The sequence below is a fragment of the Thamnophis sirtalis genome, unplaced genomic scaffold (assembly GCF_051295495.1).
Source record: "Thamnophis sirtalis isolate CommonGarterSnake01/CBP01778 unplaced genomic scaffold, rThaSir2_p1.2 scaffold_5, whole genome shotgun sequence".
Lineage (NCBI taxonomy): Eukaryota > Metazoa > Chordata > Lepidosauria > Squamata > Natricidae > Thamnophis > Thamnophis sirtalis.
Genome location: NW_028261385.1, coordinates 2,003,012 through 2,024,568, shown reverse-complemented (window position 1 = coordinate 2,024,568; position 21,557 = coordinate 2,003,012). Strand labels below are relative to the sequence as shown.

The 21,557-nt window shown below is 48.1% G+C and overlaps 1 protein-coding gene across 2 annotated transcripts in view; it reads left to right on the top strand.

Moving 5' to 3' along the window:
• Window positions 1-19,427, top strand: part of FAM219A (family with sequence similarity 219 member A) — a 63,193-nt gene extending 43,766 nt beyond the window's left edge. Inside the window, exons 3-6 of one of the 2 annotated variants that reach the window (XM_087715206.1) lie at window positions 12,225-12,327; window positions 14,559-14,639; window positions 16,435-16,489; window positions 18,674-19,427. In XM_087715206.1, the coding sequence (XP_087571332.1) occupies window positions 12,225-12,327; window positions 14,559-14,639; window positions 16,435-16,489; window positions 18,674-18,829 (395 nt within the window). In that variant the 3' untranslated portion in view covers window positions 18,830-19,427. Of the gene's footprint in view, window positions 1-12,224; window positions 12,328-14,558; window positions 14,640-16,434; window positions 16,490-18,670 lie in introns of both variants that reach the window. The other variant, XM_087715205.1, reaches the window with a different exon arrangement.
• The last annotated feature ends 2,130 nt before the right edge of the window (window positions 19,428-21,557 follow it).

The following is a 21,557-nucleotide window of genomic DNA, read 5'->3' as shown; positions in this document are numbered from 1 at the left end:
GTCATTCTGGCTCCCTCTTATGGCCGATTGAGGAAAACAGCAACCAATCACATTTTACAGTATGATTTAAAGAAACAGGTATAGCCTAAAATATCAGCATATCTCAAGGACCACTCAAATGAGAGATATAAACTGGAGTGGAGAAGATGGATTGACTATACTCAAAATAAATACGGGACTAAGAAATTCCAGATAGTTTATGACTGAAGAAACAAGGAAAGATTTAATCTGTTTAGAGTTAGCCTAGCAAAGAGGAGTTAAAGCTCAAATGAAAGATGATACTAACTTTCTTTTTTTTAAAGTTTATCTTAGAATATCTTTGTTAAAGAATTTTACCCTGTATTGGTTCTGGGAAGTCGGGGGGGGGAGATTGGGGGTGTTGGGTGGGGAGGGTAGGGGGAGGGAGGTAAATATTTGTAAAAGTTTTGTTTTTAAAATTTTCAAGAAACAGGTATAGCATTGCTATATGGTTCATGTATTGCCAACCCAACCGTTAGATTATATTCCTAACATTATCTCCTGCTGATTTCCCCTGACTGTTAGTTGGCCAGATTCTTGTAGAAAGCTTATACTTGCAGTAAATCTTTATACTCATTTGAACCGGAATGGGGTGCAGCCCAACTCATCACTCCCTGCGGAGCAATTTAACAACCTGTTTAATTATTTAAAATACATTTTAAAATAGTTTACTTTTTGCCATCACTTTCATTTTTATCCCACCTTTTGCACCTTTTCTTTAATTATTCTGTTCTGTGATTCCTTTAATATTACCAAAAATCATGTCCTGCAGTGAATTGGCCATGGTGAATGGTCATAGATCCCATTTGAACTGCCTGAATCCCCTGATAGTTGTGCTTGGAATCACTGGCTTTAGGGAAATCTGAGTCTGGTTGAGTGAACAACTTCTGTGGAAGTTACAGATAGTCTTCACTTAACAAATGGATTTTAAGGTATTATGATTGTAGATGTATACTGCTATTTTTTTCTTTTTTATGTATATTGAAATGGAATTATAAATACCATCAACACAAAAGGGAGTTTGCTCAGAAGTTGAAATACACCGAGTGAATGAGAGGAAGAGTGGGAAGCAGAGGAGAGAAGAAAGATAGGAAGAGAGGGACAGGAGAGAGGGTGAGGGGGGAAGAGGAGGTGTATAAGGAGGAGTGGTAAGGGGAGAGAGGAGAAGGAGAAAGGAAGGGGAAGTAGAGTAGAAAATGATGGAGGGAAGACAGGATGTAGAAGAGTGGGAAGCAGAGGAGAGAAGAAAGATAGGAAGAGAGGGACAGGAGAGAGGATGAGGGGGGAAGAGGAGGTGTATAAGGAGGAGTGGTAAGGGAGCCTTCCCCAGACTCCAGGACTGACCCATGTTCCTTCCCAGCCTCCTCAATGTCCGAATCTGCTGTCATCTGCACTGTTCACAACGCTAACCAAGGGGAGAAACAATCTGGAATTCAGGAGAAAATCCTAAACAATGAGAACAATTAACCAAGGGAACAGTTTCCATCCATTGTTTCCTGTCCTGCCCTCTGGAGCTTTGGAAAATAAGTTGACAAAAACGTGACCCGTCAAAACCGCGGTCCACAAAAGCGCGCTCGACGAAAGCACGCATTTGACGTCATCACAGCGCGATGAAAAAAATTAAAAACTGAAATAAAAATAAAATTAAAGCAAGCCGATTCACATAAAGGTAAGGGTTAGGGTTAGGTTAAGGGTTAGGGTTAGGTTTAGAGCGTTAGGGTTACGTTTAGCGTTAGGTTAAGGGTTAGCGTTAGGTTAACGGTTAGGTTTAGGGTTAGATTTAGGGTTAGGTTAAGGGTTAGGTTTAGGGTTAGGTTTGGGGTGGTTAGGGTAAGGTTTTCGCTTTATTTTTACATTTATCGATCACAGCGCGATGTTTTCGTCGCACTGTGATGACGTCACATACGCGCTTTCGTCAAGCACGCTTTTGTCTACCGCGGTTTTGTGGTGGAACCGACAAAAAACCCCACCTTCCTTTGATAGCAGTCCCTCAAATATTGGAAGATTGCTATCATGTCATGTTTCCAAGGCACCCGAAGATGAGAGAAGGAATCATGGATGGAAACTGACCAAGGAGAGATTCAACCTGGAAATAAGGAGAAAATTTCTGACAGTGAGACCAGCAATCAACCCATGGAACAGAAGTTGCCTTCAGAAGTTGTGGGAGCTTCATCCCCGGAAGCTTTCAAGAAGAGACTGGGCTGCCCTCTGTCAGAAATGCTGCGGGGTCTCCTGCTTGGGCAAGGGTTGGACTAGATGACCTCCAAGGTCCCTTCCAACTCTGTTTAATCTGTGAATCCCTGGTCCTTCTCTTCAATAGATGAGACATACCCAATTCCTGCAACCGTGCGTTTCAGCTGCGTAGGCTTTTGCATGGATGCTGCCTCTGCCTTAGCTGAGATGAGATGAGACCATGAATAATTAACATGGCAGCTACGCTCCGAAAAGCTATAATTAAGCCCCAGTATGTGGCCAAAGGCTAAAAAGCGAGGAAGGGAAGGACAGGGCTGATTTTCCTTCGTTTCTATAAAGGCAGCACCGAGGGGACAGAAGCGAGCTGGCCGAGAAGGCATACAGCACCGCGGAGCTACCTGCTGACAGTGGAAGGAGGGGGTTCAAACCACAGTGGCACACAAGCCTCTTTAGATGTAGCTTCATGCATTTACACCTCCCCACCCCGCCCCTGCTTGCCCTCCCCAGTCTGAGAAAACACCAAAGGGTTCTAGGTAATAATAATAACTAATAATAATAATAATAATAATAATAATAATAATAATAATAATAATAATAATTTAATAATAAACAAACTGGTGGGAACATCAGCCTGAAAAAGTCACCGAAAATCAGATGGTCAAGATCTTGTGGGATTTCCGTATACAAACAGACAAAATACTGGCGCATAATACACCAGACATCACACTGGTTGAGAAAAATAAGGTCACAATCATAGACATCGCAATGCCAGGTGATAGCAGGGTCGCCGAGAAGGAACATGAAAAAATCGCAAGATACCAGGACTTAAAAATCGAAATTCAACGACTATGGCACAAACCAGCAGTGGTAATTCCAGTGGTAATTGGCACACTGGGTGCTATTCCAAAAGCACTGGAATTACACTTAAAACAGTTAAAGATTGACAAAATCACCATCAGTCAAATGCAAAAAGCCGCACTGCTTGGATCTGCATATTACGAAAATACGTTACGACGTCCTAGGCCCCTGAGTGGGGCCTGACTAGTAACCAATGCCAAATCCAGCAAAACAACTGGCCGCTGTGATACAATTGTATAATTTAATACATTTATATGCCGCCCAATCCCATAGGACTCTGGGCGGCTTACAGGAACAAGATAAAAGTTAAAAATTAAAAATAAAGGAAGAGATACAATTTTTAAAAAACAACACACCAGACATTCCGTTTAGGTGGAGGCTGGACCTTGTTCAACAGCCCCAGGCCTGCCGGAACAGCCAGGTTTTCGTGGCTTTTTGGAAGGCCAAGAGAGTGGGGAGGGTCCGGATCTCTACGGGTAGATCGTTCCACAGGGCCGGAGCAGCTACAGAGAAGGCCCTCCCTCGGGGAGCCGCCAGCCGGCATTGTCCAGTCGACGGTACCCGGAGGAGGCCCAACCTGTGAGATCTAATTGGTCGTTGGGAGGTATGTGGCAGGAGGCGGTCTCTCAGGTATCCAGGTCCTAAGCCATGTAGGGCTTTAAAAGTAATGACTAGCACCTTGAAGCGCGTCCGGAGACCAATGGGGAGCCAGTGCAGCTCGCGGAGGATGGGTGTAATATGGGTGTATCTAGGTACACCCGATATCGCTCGCGCCGCTGCATTCTGGACCAACTGTAGTCTCCGAACACTTTTCAGGGGCAGATAGGAATAAAGGCGACCCTTAAAGACGAGAAGTAAACATGTACATACATACATACAGTACGTACGTATGTACATACGTACATACATACATATGTTGTGACTCAGCAGAAGTTTGCTGTGAGTTGAGTCAGGATGCAGGAATAACAATGCAGCTGGGGCTCCTTAGTGTCGTCTTCTGGAGATAAAAGGACTGAGCCAAGGTGGCGCAGTGGTTAAATGCAGCACTGCAGGCTACTGCTAGATCAGCAGTTCAGCGGTTCAAATCTCACCGGCTCAGGGTTGACTCAGCCTTCCATCCTTCCGAGGTGGGTAAAATGAGGACCCAGATTGTTGGGGGCAATATGCTGACTCTGTAAACCGCTTAGAGAGGGCTGAAAGCCCTATGAAGCGGTATATAAGTCTACTGCTATTGCTATTGATGGTGCCATGCCCTGGTTGCAGAAGTCAATGTTCACTCATTCGTTCATGGTTCGTCGTTCATCAGTTGTGGTTTGTTTGTGGGAGGCACTTGGATAAGTGATTTGCTTTCTGTAACCTTGATTCAAAGAGACACTTGGAGAAGTGATTTGCTTTCTTTCTGTACACCTGGTGTTGCTGTAAGAGCTCTTTGTTTTTGCATTCTGCTGCGTAACCTTTTTGCCAGAGACTTTATTTATGTTTATTTTGGGCTCGCAGCCAGCGTGAGCCAGGACTGATAAAGTTATTTCCTTTTAAGTCTGTCTGACTGTCGTCTGTGAACGAGCGAAGAAGGGGGATCAGAACATATATATATATATATTTATTTGGCAACTGACTCACACGGATGATGGTTGAAGTGTCCCCGTGTCTTATGATCTCCTTTTGTCCTTGACTTACGAGCACAACTGAGCACAACTATTTCTGTTGCTAATCGAGTTATTGGTTAAGAGAGTTTTGCCATATTTTATGACTTTTCTTGCCACAGTTGTTAAGTGAATCACTGCTGCTGTTACGTTAGGAACATGGTTAAATGAACCGGGCTTCCTGGTTAATTCTCTGGAGAGGTTCGGCCATTCAGGCCGTAGGTTCTCCCAAAGGAAGTTCAGTTGCCTCCCGAAAAAGCACCTTTGGGGCAACCATGACCTGGATTACTCATAATATAAGCCCCAGTTGAGATCATTCAGTACTGTATTTCCCCCCAAAATAAGACCTACCGTATTTTTCGGAGTATAAGACGCACCTTTTCCTCCCAAAAGAGACGGTGAAAATCTGGGTGCGTCTTATACACTGAATACAGTATTTGTGGCCTACCGAAACTCCGCCCCACTTTGGAAAAATGGACGTGCAGAGGGTTTGGGAGGCTTGCAAAGTTCTCCTGGGGGATGGGGAGGGCAAAAAGGAGCAAAAAACAGGCCCTATTTGCTTGGTTTTACTCCCCCCCCCCCGACGCCCAGAAGCACTCTACAAGCTTCCCAAAGCCTCTGCATGCCCCCCCCTTTTTTTTGCAAAAAAACGAGGCATGCAGAGGGTTTGGGAGGCCAACAGAGTGCAAACCCCCCCCTTTTTTAATTTACCTCTTCAAAATCATGGTGCGTCTTATAGTCCGAAAAATACAGTAATACGGTCCGTTTTGAATATGTAGCGGAAAGAAGAAACTTGAGATTTCACAAGGCTGATGCTGCATGGAAGAAAAAAAGACCAATTTTAAACTTTTTAACAGTTCTTCAAAGGGTGGAAGTCCAAAGGCTCCTGTCTTCATTTGGCTCCTTTCAATGAGCGAAGAGGGGAAGATGAATGGATGCAGGTCGTTTCCTTACCTGCCGATCTATCGAACTGCTTCTTCAGATGGACACTTTCATTTTTTTTCTCCAGGAACGCAGTGAGATCAATCAGCCCTTCAGAAAGTGATTTCACTGCTACTGTTTCTTTTCTTTCTTTCTTTTTCCTGATGGCTGGACAGGCTGGGAGAGGACATTATTCCCATCGAACTGCAACTCCAGGCTGTTAAAATTTACAGGGATTTCGGTCTATTACAAGAGCTCAGTGGCTAAGAGGTTGAGCTTGTCAATCAGAAAGGCTGACCCTACTCCCATCTATTCTCTCCTGCCCGAGTCCCAGCTGATTGGGAGGGAATGGGGATTTTACAGTATCCTTCCCCTAGAGAGGGGAGGGAATGGGAATTTTGCAGTATCTTTCCCCTGGAGTGGGAAGGGAATGGAGATTTTGCAGTATCCTTCCCCTAGAGAGGGGAGAGAATGGAGATTTTGCAGTATCCTTTCACTGGAGTGGGAAGGAAATGGAGATTTTTGCAGTATCCTTCCCCTGGAGTGGGAAAGTAATGGGGGTTTGCAGAATCCTTCCCCTGGAGCGAGGAGGGAATGGGGATTTTTACAGTATCCTTCCCTTGGAGTGGGGAGGGAATGGGGATTTTGCAGAATCCTTCCCCTAGAGAGGGGAGGGAATGGAGATTTTGCAGAATCCTTCCCCTGGAGTGGGAAGGGAATGGAGATTTTGCTGTATCCTTCCCCTGGAGTGGGAAGGGAATGGAGATTTTGCAGTATCCTTCCCCTAGAGACGGGAGGGAATGGGGATTTTGTAGCATCTTTTCCCTGAAGTGGGGAGAGAATGGGGATTTTGCAGTATGTTTTCCCTGAAGTAGGGAGAGAATGGGGATTTTGCATTATCCTTCCCCTGGAGTGGGGAGGGAATGGGGATTTTGCAGTATCCTTCCCCTGGAGTGGGAAGGAAATGGAGATTTTTGCAGTATCCTTCCCCTGGAGTGGGGAGGGAATGGGGATTTTGAAGTATCCTTCCCCTGGAGTGGGGAGGGAATGAGGATTTTGCAGAATCCTTCCACTAAAGAAGGGAGGGAATGGGGATTTTGCAATATCCTTCCCCTGAAGTGGGGAGAGAATGGGGATTTTCAGTATCCTTCCCCTGGAGTGGGGAGGGAATGGAGATTTTACAGTATCCTTCCCCTAGAGAAGGGAGGGAATGGGGATTTTGCAGTATTCTTCCCCTGGAGTGGGGAGGGAATGGGGATTTTTCAGAATCCTTCCCCTAGAGAGGGGAGGGAATGGGGATTTTGCAGTATCCTTCCCCTGGAGTGGGAAAGTAATGGGGATTTTGCAGAATCCTTCCCTTGGAGCGAGGAGGGAATGGGGATTTTTACAGTATCCTTCCCTTGGAGTGGGGAGGGAATGGGGATTTTGCAGAATCCTTCCCCTAGAGAGGGGAGGGAATGGAGATTTTGCAGTATCCTTTCACTGGAGTGGGAAGGGAATGGGGATTTTGCAGTATCCTTCCCCTAGAGAGGGGAGGGAATGGAGATTTTGCAGTATCCTTTCACTGGAGTGGGAAGGGAATGGGGATTTTGCAGTATCCTTCCCCTGGAGTGGGGAGGGAATGGGGATTTTGAAGTATCCTTCCCCTGGAGTGGGGAGGGAATGAGGATTTTGCAGAATCCTTCCCCTAAAGAGGGGAGGGAATGGGGATTTTGCAATATCCTTCCCCTGAAGTGGGGAGAGAATGGGGATTTTCAGTATCCTTCCCCTGGAGTGGGGAGGGAATGGAGATTTTACAGTATCCTTCCCCTAGAGAAGGGAGGGAATGGGGATTTTGCAGTATTCTTCCCCTGGAGTGGGGAGGGAATGGGGATTTTTCAGAATCCTTCCCCTAGAGAGGGGAGGGAATGGGGATTTTGCAGTATCCTTCCCCTGGAGTGGGAAAGTAATGGGGATTTTGCAGAATCCTTCCCTTGGAGCGAGGAGGGAATGGGGATTTTTACAGTATCCTTCCCTTGGAGTGGGGAGGGAATGGGGATTTTGCAGAATCCTTCCCCTAGAGAGGGGAGGGAATGGAGATTTTGCAGTATCCTTTCACTGGAGTGGGAAGGGAATGGGGATTTTGCAGTATCCTTCCCCTGCAGTGGGAAGGGAATGGAGATTTTGCAGTATCCTTCCCCTGGAGTGGGAAGGAAATGGAGATTTTGCAGTATCCTTCCCCTAGAGAGGGGAGGGAATGGGGATTTTGCAGTATCCTTCCCCTGGAGTGGGAAGGAAATGGAGATTTTGCAGTATCCTTCCCCTAGAGAGGGGAGGGAATGGGGATTTTGCAGTATCCTTCCCCTGGAGTGGGGAGGGAATGGGGATTTTGCAGAATCCTTCCCCTGGAGTGGGGAGGGAATGGAGATTTTGCAGTATCCTTCCCCTGGAGTGGGGAGGGAATGGAGATTTTGCAGTATCCTTCCTCTGGAGTGGGGAGGGAATAGGGATTTTGCAGTATCCTTCCCCTAGAGAAGGGAGGGAATGGGGATTTTGCAGAATCCTTCCCCTAGAGAGGGGAGGGAATGGAGATTTTGCAGTATCCTTCCCCTGGAGTGGGGAGGGAATGGGGATTTTGCAGTATCCTTCCCCTGGAGTGGGAAGGAAATGGAGATTTTGCAGTATCCTTCCCCTAGAGAGGGGAGGGAATGGGGATTTTGCAGTATCCTTCCCCTGGAGTGGGGAGGGAATGGGGATTTTGCAGAATCCTTCCCCTGGAGTGGGGAGGGAATGGAGATTTTGCAGTATCCTTCCCCTGGAGTGGGGAGGGAATGGGGATTTTGCAGTATCCTTCCCCTGGAGTGGGGAGGGAATGGGGATTTTGCAGTATCCTTCCCCGGAGTGGGGAGGGAATGGGGATTTTGCAGTATCCTTCCCCGGAGTGTGGAGGGAATGGGGATTTTGCAGTATCCTTCCCCTGGAGTGGGGAGGGAATGGGGATTTTGCAGTATCCTTCCCCTGGAGTGGGGAGGGAATGGGGATTTTGCAGTATCCTTCCCCTGGAGTGGGGATGGAATGGGGATTTTGCAGTATCCTTCCCCGGAATGGGGAGGGAATGGGGATTTTGCAGTATCCTTCCCCTGGAGTGGAGAGGGAATGGGGATTTTGCAGTATCCTTCCCCTGGAGTATGGAGGGAATGGGGATTTTGCAATATCCTTCCCCTGGAGTGGGGAGGGAATGGGGATTTTGCAATATCCTTCCCCTGGAGTGGGGAGGGAATGGGGATTTTGCATTATCCTTCCCCTGGAGTGGGGAGGGAATGGGGATTTTGCAGTATCCTTCCCCTGGAGTGGGAAGGAAATGGAGATTTTTGCAGTATCCTTCCCCTGGAGTGGGGAGGGAATGGGGATTTTGAAGTATCCTTCCCCTGGAGTGGGGAGGGAATGAGGATTTTGCAGAATCCTTCCCCTAAAGAGGGGAGGGAATGGGGATTTTGCAATATCCTTCCCCTGAAGTGGGGAGAGAATGGGGATTTTCAGTATCCTTCCCCTGGAGTGGGGAGGGAATGGAGATTTTACAGTATCCTTCCCCTAGAGAAGGGAGGGAATGGGGATTTTGCAGTATTCTTCCTCTGGAGTGGGGAGGGAATGCGGATTTTTCAGAATCCTTCCCCTAGAGAGGGGAGGGAATGGGGATTTTGCAGTATCCTTCCCCTGGAGTGGGAAAGTAATGGGGATTTTGCAGAATCCTTCCCTTGGAGCGAGGAGGGAATGGGGATTTTTACAGTATCCTTCCCTTGGAGTGGGGAGGGAATGGGGATTTTGCAGAATCCTTCCCCTAGAGAGGGGAGGGAATGGAGATTTTGCAGTATCCTTTCACTGGAGTGGGAAGGGAATGGGGATTTTGCAGTATCCCTCCCCTGCAGTGGGAAGGGAATGGAGATTTTGCAGTATCCTTCCTCTGGAGTGGGGAGGGAATAGGGATTTTGCAGTATCCTTCCCCTAGAGAAGGGAGGGAATGGGGATTTTGCAGAATCCTTCCCCTAGAGAGGGGAGGGAATGGAGATTTTGCAGTATCCTTCCCCTGGAGTGGGGAGGGAATGGGGATTTTGCAGTATCCTTCCCCTGGAGTGGGAAGGAAATGGAGATTTTGCAGTATCCTTCCCCTAGAGAGGGGAGGGAATGGGGATTTTGCAGTATCCTTCCCCTAGAGAGGGGAGGGAATGGGGATTTTGCAGTATCCTTCCCCTGGAGTGGGGAGGGAATGGGGATTTTGCAGAATCCTTCCCCTGGAGTGGGGAGGGAATGGAGATTTTGCAGTATCCTTCCCCTGCAGTGGGAAGGGAATGGAGATTTTGCAGTATCCTTCCTCTGGAGTGGGGAGGGAATAGGGATTTTGCAGTATCCTTCCCCTAGAGAAGGGAGGGAATGGGGATTTTGCAGAATCCTTCCCCTAGAGAGGGGAGGGAATGGAGATTTTGCAGTATCCTTCCCCTGGAGTGGGGAGGGAATGGGGATTTTGCAGTATCCTTCCCCTGGAGTGGGAAGGAAATGGAGATTTTGCAGTATCCTTCCCCTAGAGAGGGGAGGGAATGGGGATTTTGCAGTATCCTTCCCCTAGAGAGGGGAGGGAATGGGGATTTTGCAGTATCCTTCCCCTGGAGTGGGGAGGGAATGGGGATTTTGCAGAATCCTTCCCCTGGAGTGGGGAGGGAATGGAGATTTTGCAGTATCCTTCCCCTGGAGTGGGGAGGGAATGGAGATTTTGCAGTATCCTTCCTCTGGAGTGGGGAGGGAATAGGGATTTTGCAGTATCCTTCCCCTAGAGAAGGGAGGGAATGGGGATTTTGCAGAATCCTTCCCCTAGAGAGGGGAGGGAATGGAGATTTTGCAGTATCCTTCCCCTGGAGTGGGGAGGGAATGGGGATTTTGCAGTATCCTTCCCCTGGAGTGGGAAGGAAATGGAGATTTTGCAGTATCCTTCCCCTAGAGAGGGGAGGGAATGGGGATTTTGCAGTATCCTTCCCCTGGAGTGGGAAGGAAATGGAGATTTTGCAGTATCCTTCCCCTAGAGAGGGGAGGGAATGGGGATTTTGCAGTATCCTTCCCCTGGAGTGGGGAGGGAATGGGGATTTTGCAGAATCCTTCCCCTGGAGTGGGGAGGGAATGGAGATTTTGCAGTATCCTTCCCCTGGAGTGGGGAGGGAATGGGGATTTTGCAGTATCCTTCCCCTGGAGTGGGGAGGGAATGGGGATTTTGCAGTATCCTTCCCCGGAGTGGGGAGGGAATGGGGATTTTGCAGTATCCTTCCCCGGAGTGTGGAGGGAATGGGGATTTTGCAGTATCCTTCCCCTGGAGTGGGGAGGGAATGGGGATTTTGCAGTATCCTTCCCCTGGAGTGGGGAGGGAATGGGGATTTTGCAGTATCCTTCCCCTGGAGTGGGGATGGAATGGGGATTTTGCAGTATCCTTCCCCGGAATGGGGAGGGAATGGGGATTTTGCAGTATCCTTCCCCTGGAGTGGAGAGGGAATGGGGATTTTGCAGTATCCTTCCCCTGGAGTGTGGAGGGAATGGGGATTTTGCAATATCCTTCCCCTGGAGTGGGGAGGGAATGGGGATTTTGCAATATCCTTCCCCTGGAGTGGGGAGGGAATGGAGATTTTGCAATATCCTTCCCCTGGAGTGGGGAGTTAATGGGAATTTTGCAGTATCCTTCCCCTGGAGTGGGGAGGGAATGGAGATTTTACAGTATCCTTCCCCTGGAGTGGGGAGGGAATGGAGATTTTGCAGTATCCTTTCACTGGAGTGGGACGGGAATGGAGATTTTGCAGTATCCTTCCCCTGGAGTGGGAAGGAAATGGAGATTTTGCAGTATCCTTCCCCTGGAGTGGGGAGGGAATGGGGATTTTGTAGTATCCTTCCCCGGGAGAGGGGAGGGAATGGGGATTTTGCAGTATCCTTCCCCTGGAGTGTGGAGGGAATGGGGATTTTGCAATATCCTTCCCCTGGAGTGGGGAGGGAATGGGAATTTTGCAGTATCCTTCCCCTGGAGTGGGGAGGGAATGGGGATTTTGCAGTATCTTTCCCCTGGAGTGGGGAGGGAATGGGGATTTTGCAGTATCCTTCCCCTGGAGTGGGGAGGGAATGGGGATTTTGCAGAATCCTTCCCCTAGAGAGGGGAGGGAATGGAGCTTTTGCAGTATCCTTCCCCTGGAGTGGGAAGGGAATGGGGATTTTGCAGAATCCTTCCCCTGGAGCGAGGAGGGAATGGGGATTTTTACAATATCTTTCCCCTGGAGTGGGAAGGAAATGGAGATTTTGCAGTATCTTTCCCCTGGAGTGGGCAGATGTTACACACCTGCATGCTAGGTCTTATTTTCAGGATAGGTCTTGTTTTGGGGAAAGGGTGGTTATTTGTTATTGTATTGTTAATAGTTTATTATTTGTTATACATTGATCATAACCCCAAGGACTCAACATTGTTCACCTCCAGATAATTGTGTTTGCATTCCCCGGCCGAACTCTTCCTCCTATTGCCCTGAAGATGACTTCTATAGGATAGGCTGCCTTGCCTAATTCTCTTTCTCCGTCTCTGTCTTTGCCCTGCAGAGAAACAGCGAGAGCTGGTTCGGAAGGGGTCCCTGAAAAATGGCACCATGGGGAGCCCGGTTAACCAACAACCCAAGAAGACCAACGTCATGGCTCGGACAAGGTAGGTGCCACTTCCACATGAGAAGCTTGGTGCTTCTACAACTGGGCCCCGGACTATTCGCAACCGGGTCATGTGGGTGTTGTGTGCGCTTCGGTCCCCACTCATGTGAGCACTCCCGGCCCCGTAAGGAAAGGTTGGGATTCTAATCCAGGGGTTCCCATCCTGTGGCCCGCAGCTCACTCCTGAGTCGTGGGCTAGACCGTGGCTGCTTGCGTGATGCTCTCAGCAGGATGCGCCTAGATTATATTCTATTTAATTTTTATTTCGTGGGTTGTTAGAGCCAATTTAAATAAAGTGACTCCGGGTTGCACTTAACGGAAGCAAACAATAAATCAAATCAAATCACGAAAAAAGGCGAGCAACCCCAGTGTAAAAATTTTGCACGAGGTCTTATAAAACTCTCTAAATCAGTGTTTCTCAACCTTGGCAACTTGAAGATGTCCGGACTTCAACTCCCAGAATTCCCCAGCCAGCATTCGCTGGCTGGGGAAATTCTGGGAGTTGAAGTCCGGACATCTTCAAGTTGCCAAGGTTGAGAAACACTGCTCTAAATAAATACATTTATGAGACTTGCATAATCCCTTTTGACACACATGCCAGCATCTTTTCAGCTCGTATTTATCCCCAGGCTGGTGTCTTCTGTGGGAGGATGACAGGCTGAAAGTCAAGGACGCACAAAGTCCTTCCTAAGCTCCTTTTACAGGTAGTCCTCGGGTTACAGCCACAGTTCATTTAGCGATCGTTCAAAGTTGCAACAGCAATGAAGAATGTGACCTGTGAATGTTTTTCACACTTTTTAACCCTTCTAGCATCCCCTCGGTCAGGTGATCCAAATTCAGCGGCTTGGCATCCGGTTCACACTTACGTCCATTGCTGTGTCCCCTTTTGTGACTTTCTGACAAGCGACGTCAACGGGGAAGCCGATGTCACTTAACAACGGGCTTCCCGATTGATCAACGGTGGCAGGAAAAGTCGTCAAACGGCTCGTGAAACTCACTAAGACCAGATTTCTCACTTAACAATAGAGGTTTTGGGCTCAATTGCAGCTGTATGTCAAGGACTAACAGCATTGCAGCACTTGGCAACAATGCTTAGGTTTAGGGTTAGGTTAAGGGTTAGGATTAGGTTTAGGGTTAGCTTTAGGGTTAGGGTTAGGGTTAGGGTTAGGTTAAGGGTTAGGTTTAGAGTTAGGTTAAGGTTTAGGATTAGGTTTAGGATTAGGTTAAGGGTTAGCTTTAGGGTTAGGGTTAGGTTAAGGGTTAGGTTTAGGGTTAGGTTAAGGGTTAGGATTAGGTTTAGGATTAGGTTTAGGGTTAGCTTTAGGGTTAGGGTTAGGGTTAGGTTAAGGGTTAGGGTTAGGTTAACGGTTAGGATTAGGTTTAGGATTAGGTTAAGGGTTAGCTTTAGGGTTAGGGTTAGGGTTAGGTTAAGGGTTAGGTTTAGGGTTAGCTTAAGGGTTAGGGTTAGGGTTAGGTTAAGGGTTAGGTTTAGGGTTAGGTTAAGGATTAGGATTAGGTTTAGGATTAGGTTAAGGGTTAGGATTAGGTTTAGGATTATGTTTAGGGTTAGGTTTAGGGTTAGGTTAAGGGTTAGGTTTAGGGTTAGGTTTAGGATTAGGTTTAGGGGGGTTAGGTTTAGGTTTAGGGCTTAATTTTAGGTTTAGGGTTTACAGCGTGCTTCTGTCTCCGCGCTGTTGTCGCCCTGTTGATGACGTCAGCGACGCGGTTTAGCCGGGCGCAGTTTTGTCGGTGAACCATCCAGCAAACCTGGCTTCCCCTGCTGACTTTGCTTGTCGGAAATCGCTGCGGCGGTGCCACCGTCATAAGTACAAGCCAGTTGCCAAGCCTCTGGATTTTGGTCCCATGACATTGGGAGTGCTGCAAGGGTCATAAATGTGAGCCACGGTCATAAGTCCCTTTTTTCAGTGACGTCGTAACTTGGAACGGTCACTAAACAATACGGTTGTAAGTTAAAAACTACCTGTAGCAACGAAGGAGACTTTTCCTTCTGATTGTCTCTAACTTTGTAATATGAGAAAGTTCTTTGTATAACCTATATGTATGTGTGAGTGTGTGTGATTTTTATTCGGCTTTTATTTTTGCCTATCTTTGCCTAACCTGAAACTCAAAGCACCGTTTTTTCCACCTCCTATTATTCTACATTTGAGCCTTTCCACGTGACAGTCCGTATAATGTTCCTTTTTAAAATTATTATTATTATTATCGTTTCAGGCTGGTCGTTCCGAATAAAGGCTACTCCTCATTAGATCAAAGTCCTGATGAAAAACCATTGGTGGCTCTGGACACAGACAGGTAGATATGCCATCACAAAACACACCTATGGAATTATGTTACTTAGAGCAGTGTTTCCCAACCTTGGCAACTTGAAGATGTCCGGACTTCAACTCCCAGAATTCCCCAGCCAGCGAATGCTGGCTGGGGGATTCTGGGAGTTGAAATCCGGACATCTTCAAGTTGCCAAGGTTGGGAAACACTGACTTAGAGGATAGAAAAGTCAGAAGGGACCTTAGAGATTGTTTATTAAATTGTTTACTGTTTATTAAATTTATAGGCCGCCCAATCCCGGAGGACTCCGGGCGGCTTACAGAAATAAAAATATTAAGAAAGATTGAAAACAAATAAAACACAACAAATTTAAAAGAAACACACCACGCACCCAGTCTAAGCGGGGCTGGACCTCAATCCAGAGGTCAACAGCCCCAGGCCTGCTGGAATAGCCAGGTTTTGATAGCTTTTCGGAAGGCCATGAGAGTGGGAAGGGTCCGGATCTCTGGGGGTAGCTCATTCCATAGGGCCGGAGCGGCAACAGAGAAGGCCCTACTCCGAGGCGTCGCCAGCCGGCATTGTTCAGCTGATGGCAGGCGGAGAAGGCCCATCCTGTGCGATCTTATCGGTCTTAGGGAGGTGTGCGGCAAAAGACGGTCTCGTAGATATCCGGGTCCTAGGCCATGTAGATCTAGTCCAACCCTCCGCTCGAGCAGGAGATCCAGTACCATTTCAATCAAATGGTTATCCAATCTCTTCTTGAAAGACTCCAGTGATGGAGAGCCCACAACTTCTAGAGGGAAGCTGTTCCACTGGTTGATTGTCCTCATTGTCAGGAAGTTTCTCCTTAGTTCTAGGTTGCTTCTCTCCTTGATTAGTTTCCATCCTTTGCTTCTCCTGTCTTCAGGGGCTTTAGAAAATAAGCTGCCCCCCCCCCTCTTCTCTGTGACTTCCTGGTGATAGGACAGTTACTGTCACACGGGCCTCCTTCAAAAAAGAGCCGAGGTGGTGCAGTGGGTAGAGTGCAATACTGCAGTACTGCAGGCCACTTCAGCTGACTGCTATCTGCAGTTCGGCGGTTCAAATCTCACCGGCTCAAGGTTGACTCAGCCTCCCATCCTTCCAAGGTGGGTAAAATGAGGACCCAGACTGTGGGGGCGATTTGCTGACTCTGTAAACCATTTAGAGAGGGCTGAAAGCCCTATGAAGCGGTATATAGGTCTAACTGCTATTGCTGTTGCTATTCAATGGACAAGAAAGGAAAGCCCCCAAACTCCATTGTTTTAGAGTAAAGGTACTTTTACTGGCTATGAAGTGATAACAGTGAAAGTAAAGCAAGATCTGAGGCTAAATGGCGTGAACTTGTACATATCAAACGTTTACCCAAATCCCTCCCCCCCAACAACAACCCCAAGCTAAATATCCAATCTCCAGCCCCCAAGGGTGTCATGTGGGGTGCATCTTCAGGTGGCCTCATCCAGCCGGTATGCAGAGACGGTTGGCCTTGACCAAACCCGAACACGATCCTTCAGCATGCGCAGAAGGTGGTGAGAACAAAACTCCTTCTTCGAGATCTCTCCACCAGCACAATTCCCCTCCCAAATACCGAAAAACCCCACCCTCCCCGTTACTATGGCAGCAAGTGATATAGAGGCTGATGGTTACGTTCATAGAGACCCCAAATAGATCCAGCCTGGTGGGTCCCATAGCGCCATTCTCTCCTTATCTGTGAAAATAAAATAAAAAAACATTTTGCTACTCAATATGCTCTTTTGATTGCTGGAGGTGCCTCCCCCCCATTGTGTCTTCTCTTCCTTTGCAGTGATGACGACTTTGACATGTCCAGATATTCCTCTTCGGGGTATTCTTCAGCTGAGGTGAGTCCGTTTCCATCCCTTTGCGTCTCATCAAGAATAAACTTGGCTTTCTCTCTGTCTACGGGGAGTCTCCGTCATCCTGGTCCTGGTTGTTCCAAAGGTGCTTTTTTCAAGAGGCAACTGGACTTTCTTATTTTTTTTTTCTTTTGAAGATATTTTGCTTCTCATCCAAGAAGCTTCTTCAGCTCTACATGAACAGTGGGGAAGGGAAGGATTGATGTTCCTTGCAGACAGTTGGTCATTTGCATCCTTTGAGAGGGTCCTTGAGGCCACTTGGAGGTTTATCTCTGTCCTCAGGGTCACCCGAGTGTTGTAAATGGTTCCTGTAGTCTGCAATTTTTCCCTCTAGAAACCCATTCCTATTCCCAGACTATTCCAAGGGTCTTCATCTCAAATTGCATAGCTAAAAGTCTGTAGAGATTCTCCCATCAAGAAGTTTCTTCAGCCCTGACTGGATGGTGAGGAAGGGAAGGATTTATATTCCTTGCAGACAGCTGGTCATTTGCATCCTTTGAGAGGGTCATTGAGGCCACTTGGAGGTTTATCTCTGTCCTCAGGGTTACCTGAGTGGTGCAAATGGTTCCTGTAGTCTGCAATTTTTTCCTCTGGAAATCCATTCCTACTCCATCATTCCAAGGATGTTCATCCCAAATTGTATAGCTAAAAGTCTGTAGAGATGCTCATTCATCCAGGTCATGGATGTCCCGAAGGTGCTTTTTCAAGAGGCAACTGGACTTTCTTGGTTTTTCTTTGAAGAAAACTTTTCTTTGAAGATTTTTCTTTGCTTCTCATCCACGAAGCTTCTTCAGCTCTGACTGGATGGTGGGGAAGGGAAGGATTTATACTCCTTGCGGACAGCTAGTCATTTGCCTCCTTTTAGAGGGTCCTTGAGGCCACTTGGAGGTTTATCTCTGTCCTCAGGGTCACCTGAGTGGTGCAAATGGTTCCCGTAGTCTGCAATTTTTTCCCTCTGGAAATCCATTCCTACTCCCACCCCATTCCAAGGGTCTTCATCCCAAAGCATATGGCTAAAGGTCTGTTGAAATTCTCAGTCCTCCAGGTCGTGGTTGTCTCAAAGGAGCTTTTCAGGAGGCAAATGGACTTTTCTTGTTTTTTCTTTTCAAGATGTTTAGCTTCTTATCCAAGAAGCTTCCTCCACTCTGACTGGATGGTGGGGAAGGGAAGGATTTATTCTCCTTGCAGGCAGCTGGTCATTTGCCTCCTTTTAGAGGGTTTTTGAGGCCACTTGGAAGTTTATCTCTGTCCTCAGGGTCACCTGAGTGGTGAAAATGGTTCCTGCAGTCTGCAATATTTTTCCCTTTGGAAATCCATTCCTTCTCCCACCCCATTCCAAGGGTCTTCATCCCAAATTGCGTAGCTAAAGGTCTGTAGAGATGCTCATTCATCCAGGTCATGGACGTCCCAAAGGTGCTTTTTCAAGAGGCAACTGGGTTTTCTTGGTTTTTCTTTGAAGAAAACCTTTCTTTGAAGGTTTTTCTTTGCGTCTCATCCAAGAAGCTTCTTCAGCTCTGACTGGATGGAGGGGAATGGAAGGGTTTTATATTCCTTGCGGACAGCTGGTCATTTGCATTTTTTTAGAGAGCCGTTGAGGCCACTTGGAGTTTCTCTGTGTCCTCAGGGTCACCTGAGTGGTGCAAATGGGTCTGGAGCCTTTTGGGCTGCAGAATGTTTTCTACCCTATGTCCCTTCTCTGTTGAAGCACAGCTGGCTGGGGAATTCTGGGAGTTGAAGTCCACAGGACTTAAAGTCACCAAGGTTGAGAAACACTGTATTAAAACAACTTCAACACACGCAATGTTCTGATTGCACCACAAACGCAGGAGTCATCCTTACCTTTCACAGAGGCCCTGAGTTTTATAAATAGGAGCATGATAGTGTAGAATAATCATATCCAAGGACCAGTGGTGGGTTTCAAACAAATTCTGGACCCTCTTCTGTAGGTGTGGCCTGCTTTCCGGGTCCACTGGTGGAACCTCTTCTAACCGGTTCGGTAGATTTGACCAACCGGTTCTACCGAACCGGTGCGAACCGGTAGGAACCCACCTCTGCTACTGACCACACAAAGCCGCCGCTGGCGGGCCACAACCACCTCCCATTCTGGTCCAGGTGGGGGGTGAGGTGGACGGTTGGTGGGTTGACCTCTTGTCTCTTTGCCTGCAGCAGATTAACCAGGATTTGAACATCCAACTCCTCAAGGACGGCTACCGACTGGACGAGATCCCCGACGACGAGGACCTCGACCTGATCCCGCCCAAGTCCGTCAACCCCACCTGCATGTGCTGTCAAGCCACCTCTTCCACTGCCTGCCACATCCAGTAACCGGAGGGGGGCGCGGGGCGGGAGGGGGAGCGCCAGGCCAAGCCCCAGGGCGACCGGCGCCTTCCATGATAACTGTAAAACCTAACAGCCATTGCTTCCTCCTATGGTAGGACGTGCAACTCTTCGTGTTCATTAGAAGTCAGGAGAAACCAAAAAAAAGACAAAAAACTAAAAAAAAAAAAATATCCCTTAAAAAGATTTAATAACGATATTAACCATTTTAAGACCCTCTTCCGTCTCTTTCTCTCTTTCTCTCTTTATTTGTGTTCCTTTTGTGTTCAAACTGTAGTAAGTGAGCTGAGGAGGTGCTGTGTACAGGAAAAGTTTGCTTATCTCGTGGGAATTCAGGACGGGGTTCAAGAATCGCCCATAATGGTTCCAGAGACGGGTGGGTGGTTCGGCTTGAGGATGCCGTAGGGCAGAGCCCTCTGACCTTGGCGACCTTCAGATCTGAGGACTTCAACTCCCAGAATTCCCCCGGGTCTGAAAGTTGCTAAGGTCCAGATATCTCTACTCTTAAGGGGTCTCTAGAGCAGTGTTTCCCAAACTTGGCAACTTTAAGACTTGTGGACTTCAATTCCCAGAATTCTCCAGCCAGCTCTGCTGGCTGGAGAATTCTGGGAGTTGAAGTCCACAAGTCTTAAAGTTGCCAAGTTTGGGAAACACTGCTCTAGAGGACAGATTTTGTTTCAGGCACAGGCCTCTGAATGAAGAAGGAAGAGAACCCCTGGCCAGAAAAATGAAAAGGGTTTTATTTGGGGAGCAGGGGAAGCTGAATAAGAAGGGGAGGAGGAGAACAGGAGATTTTTGTATTTATTTATTTGAGGGTTCCCCCCCCCCCCGCTAAAAGAGGAATTGCCCAGCATGAATCCATGGCAAACATGGAATTACGCGGGGGGGGCTGAAATGAAACAGTGGTGGCCACTAAAACATGGTGGGGTGGGGAAGGAAAATGTAGCATAGAATCAGAGCTCCCCTTACTCCGAAGTACCACAGCCTTCCCTACTCACGGAACGCCAAAACCCTCCCAACGTGGAGGAATCAGGCTTGCTCACGGTGGGAATCTTGGTTTCTTCAACCTTGACCTGCGTTGGGCTCTTGTCTTCGCCGGCATTTGCAAATTAAGAGGCCCTGTAACTTCAGATCTCGGCTTCCAAATGCCCGTTGCAGGGGAGGGTCCCTGGGGTTCTCCAATACCGGGGTGGTTTTCCCGCAGGCGTTTCGTGACCCAGCTAGGTAACGTCATCAGGACTGGTGATGTTATCTAGTTTGGCCAACGGAAAAGTCTGTTAAGAAGCCCACCAAGCTGAGCGAGCACCAAGGACCCTTCATTAGTTCAACCCCGAGCTGTAAATATTCCCCTTTATCCGTGCCCACTGGGCTCAAAAGCAGAGTGTGGCTGCCCACCGTCCAGAGGGCAACACTCTTTTGTCCCAAGATCCAGGCTGGTCAAGCCCAGCACCTGTCTCCTCTCTGGCCCCGGGGTAATAGGGTCATGATAGTTATCATATTACCTGTGATAATTCACCACAGCCGACTCGCCAAGGTCAGCTCACGGCAGGAGAACGCAACATGGCCAACTCGCCCAGCTCCCCAAATGCAAGAAACCCTCTGTATTTAAATCAATAATTCCATTACTAGGAGTGCCAGCAGCCACGGGAAAAAGTTTCTCTCTCACCGCACGCTAGCAACTCCATCCGTCAGGGAGATGAATATTTGTCTGCCACAACTGTTCATCTCCGCCCCCCTGCCCAGAGCTCGGGTGGGGCTTCTCCAGCAGCAATGGCTCTTTCGTCCCGAGGACCGGCCCATAGATTTCCACTGTTCTCCTCTCCTCTGCCTTCTGGGCATCTGTGCATCAAGCACTGGACCCAGCTGTTCCTCCTCTTCCCCATCAGCCACCTCCAGACCTGGAGGCTGTTGATTTCCATCTGAGGGCTGATGGACAGCCAGGCTCCCCCTCTGTCTCTCTCTCTCTCTGCCAGCCCCATTCCCTCTTCCCCCTCGGAGCGCTCAGGTTTCCTTGATGCTGACTCTGATTCCCACACCTCCTCCTCCTCCGATTCGGCTGCAGGACACGTCAGGACTAGAGTTGCACTAATATTAAAGAATAAAAATCCTTAAAGGAAGGATGCCAAAAAGAAGGGACCAGATATGACGTGACCGACAAAAACCTAAAATATTTTGTATTTGTTTTATTTTAAATAATCAAATCGAACTGTTCAAATTGTCCGGCGGTGAGTTGGGCGTGGCGAGTTGGCCGCGGAGGGTCGCCCCCGTTTGGTCTGGAGCCAGGAGAGGGACGGGATGGGATTCCACAAGAGACCCCTTGGCCCAATTCCTGCCCCGTTCTCCGACCCCGGTGAGCCTTGACAGAGGTCCCTGGCACCATGTTTGTTCATCGCCGTTGCTTGTAAATAAACTGCTTTTGCAGCATTTGTAAAAACTACCGGCCATCCGTAGTAAAGGAGAAGAAAAATAATAATAATAGCCAAAACTAACGATGATTATTCTGCTTTGCTAAATTCAGACCGCCGTGCCAAGCTTTGCAACCTAACGTGGGAAATATTTAAATATATATAGACGCAAAAAACCAACGTGGCAGAGCCGTAGCCCCTGTCAAAGCCAGATTTTCCTCTTCCCCTCCAGAGACTCCTGCTCCAGGCCGGGTTTAGGATTTGGCCCCTGACTCATCAACTCTCCCCTCCTGAGCGCAAATTCGGACCTC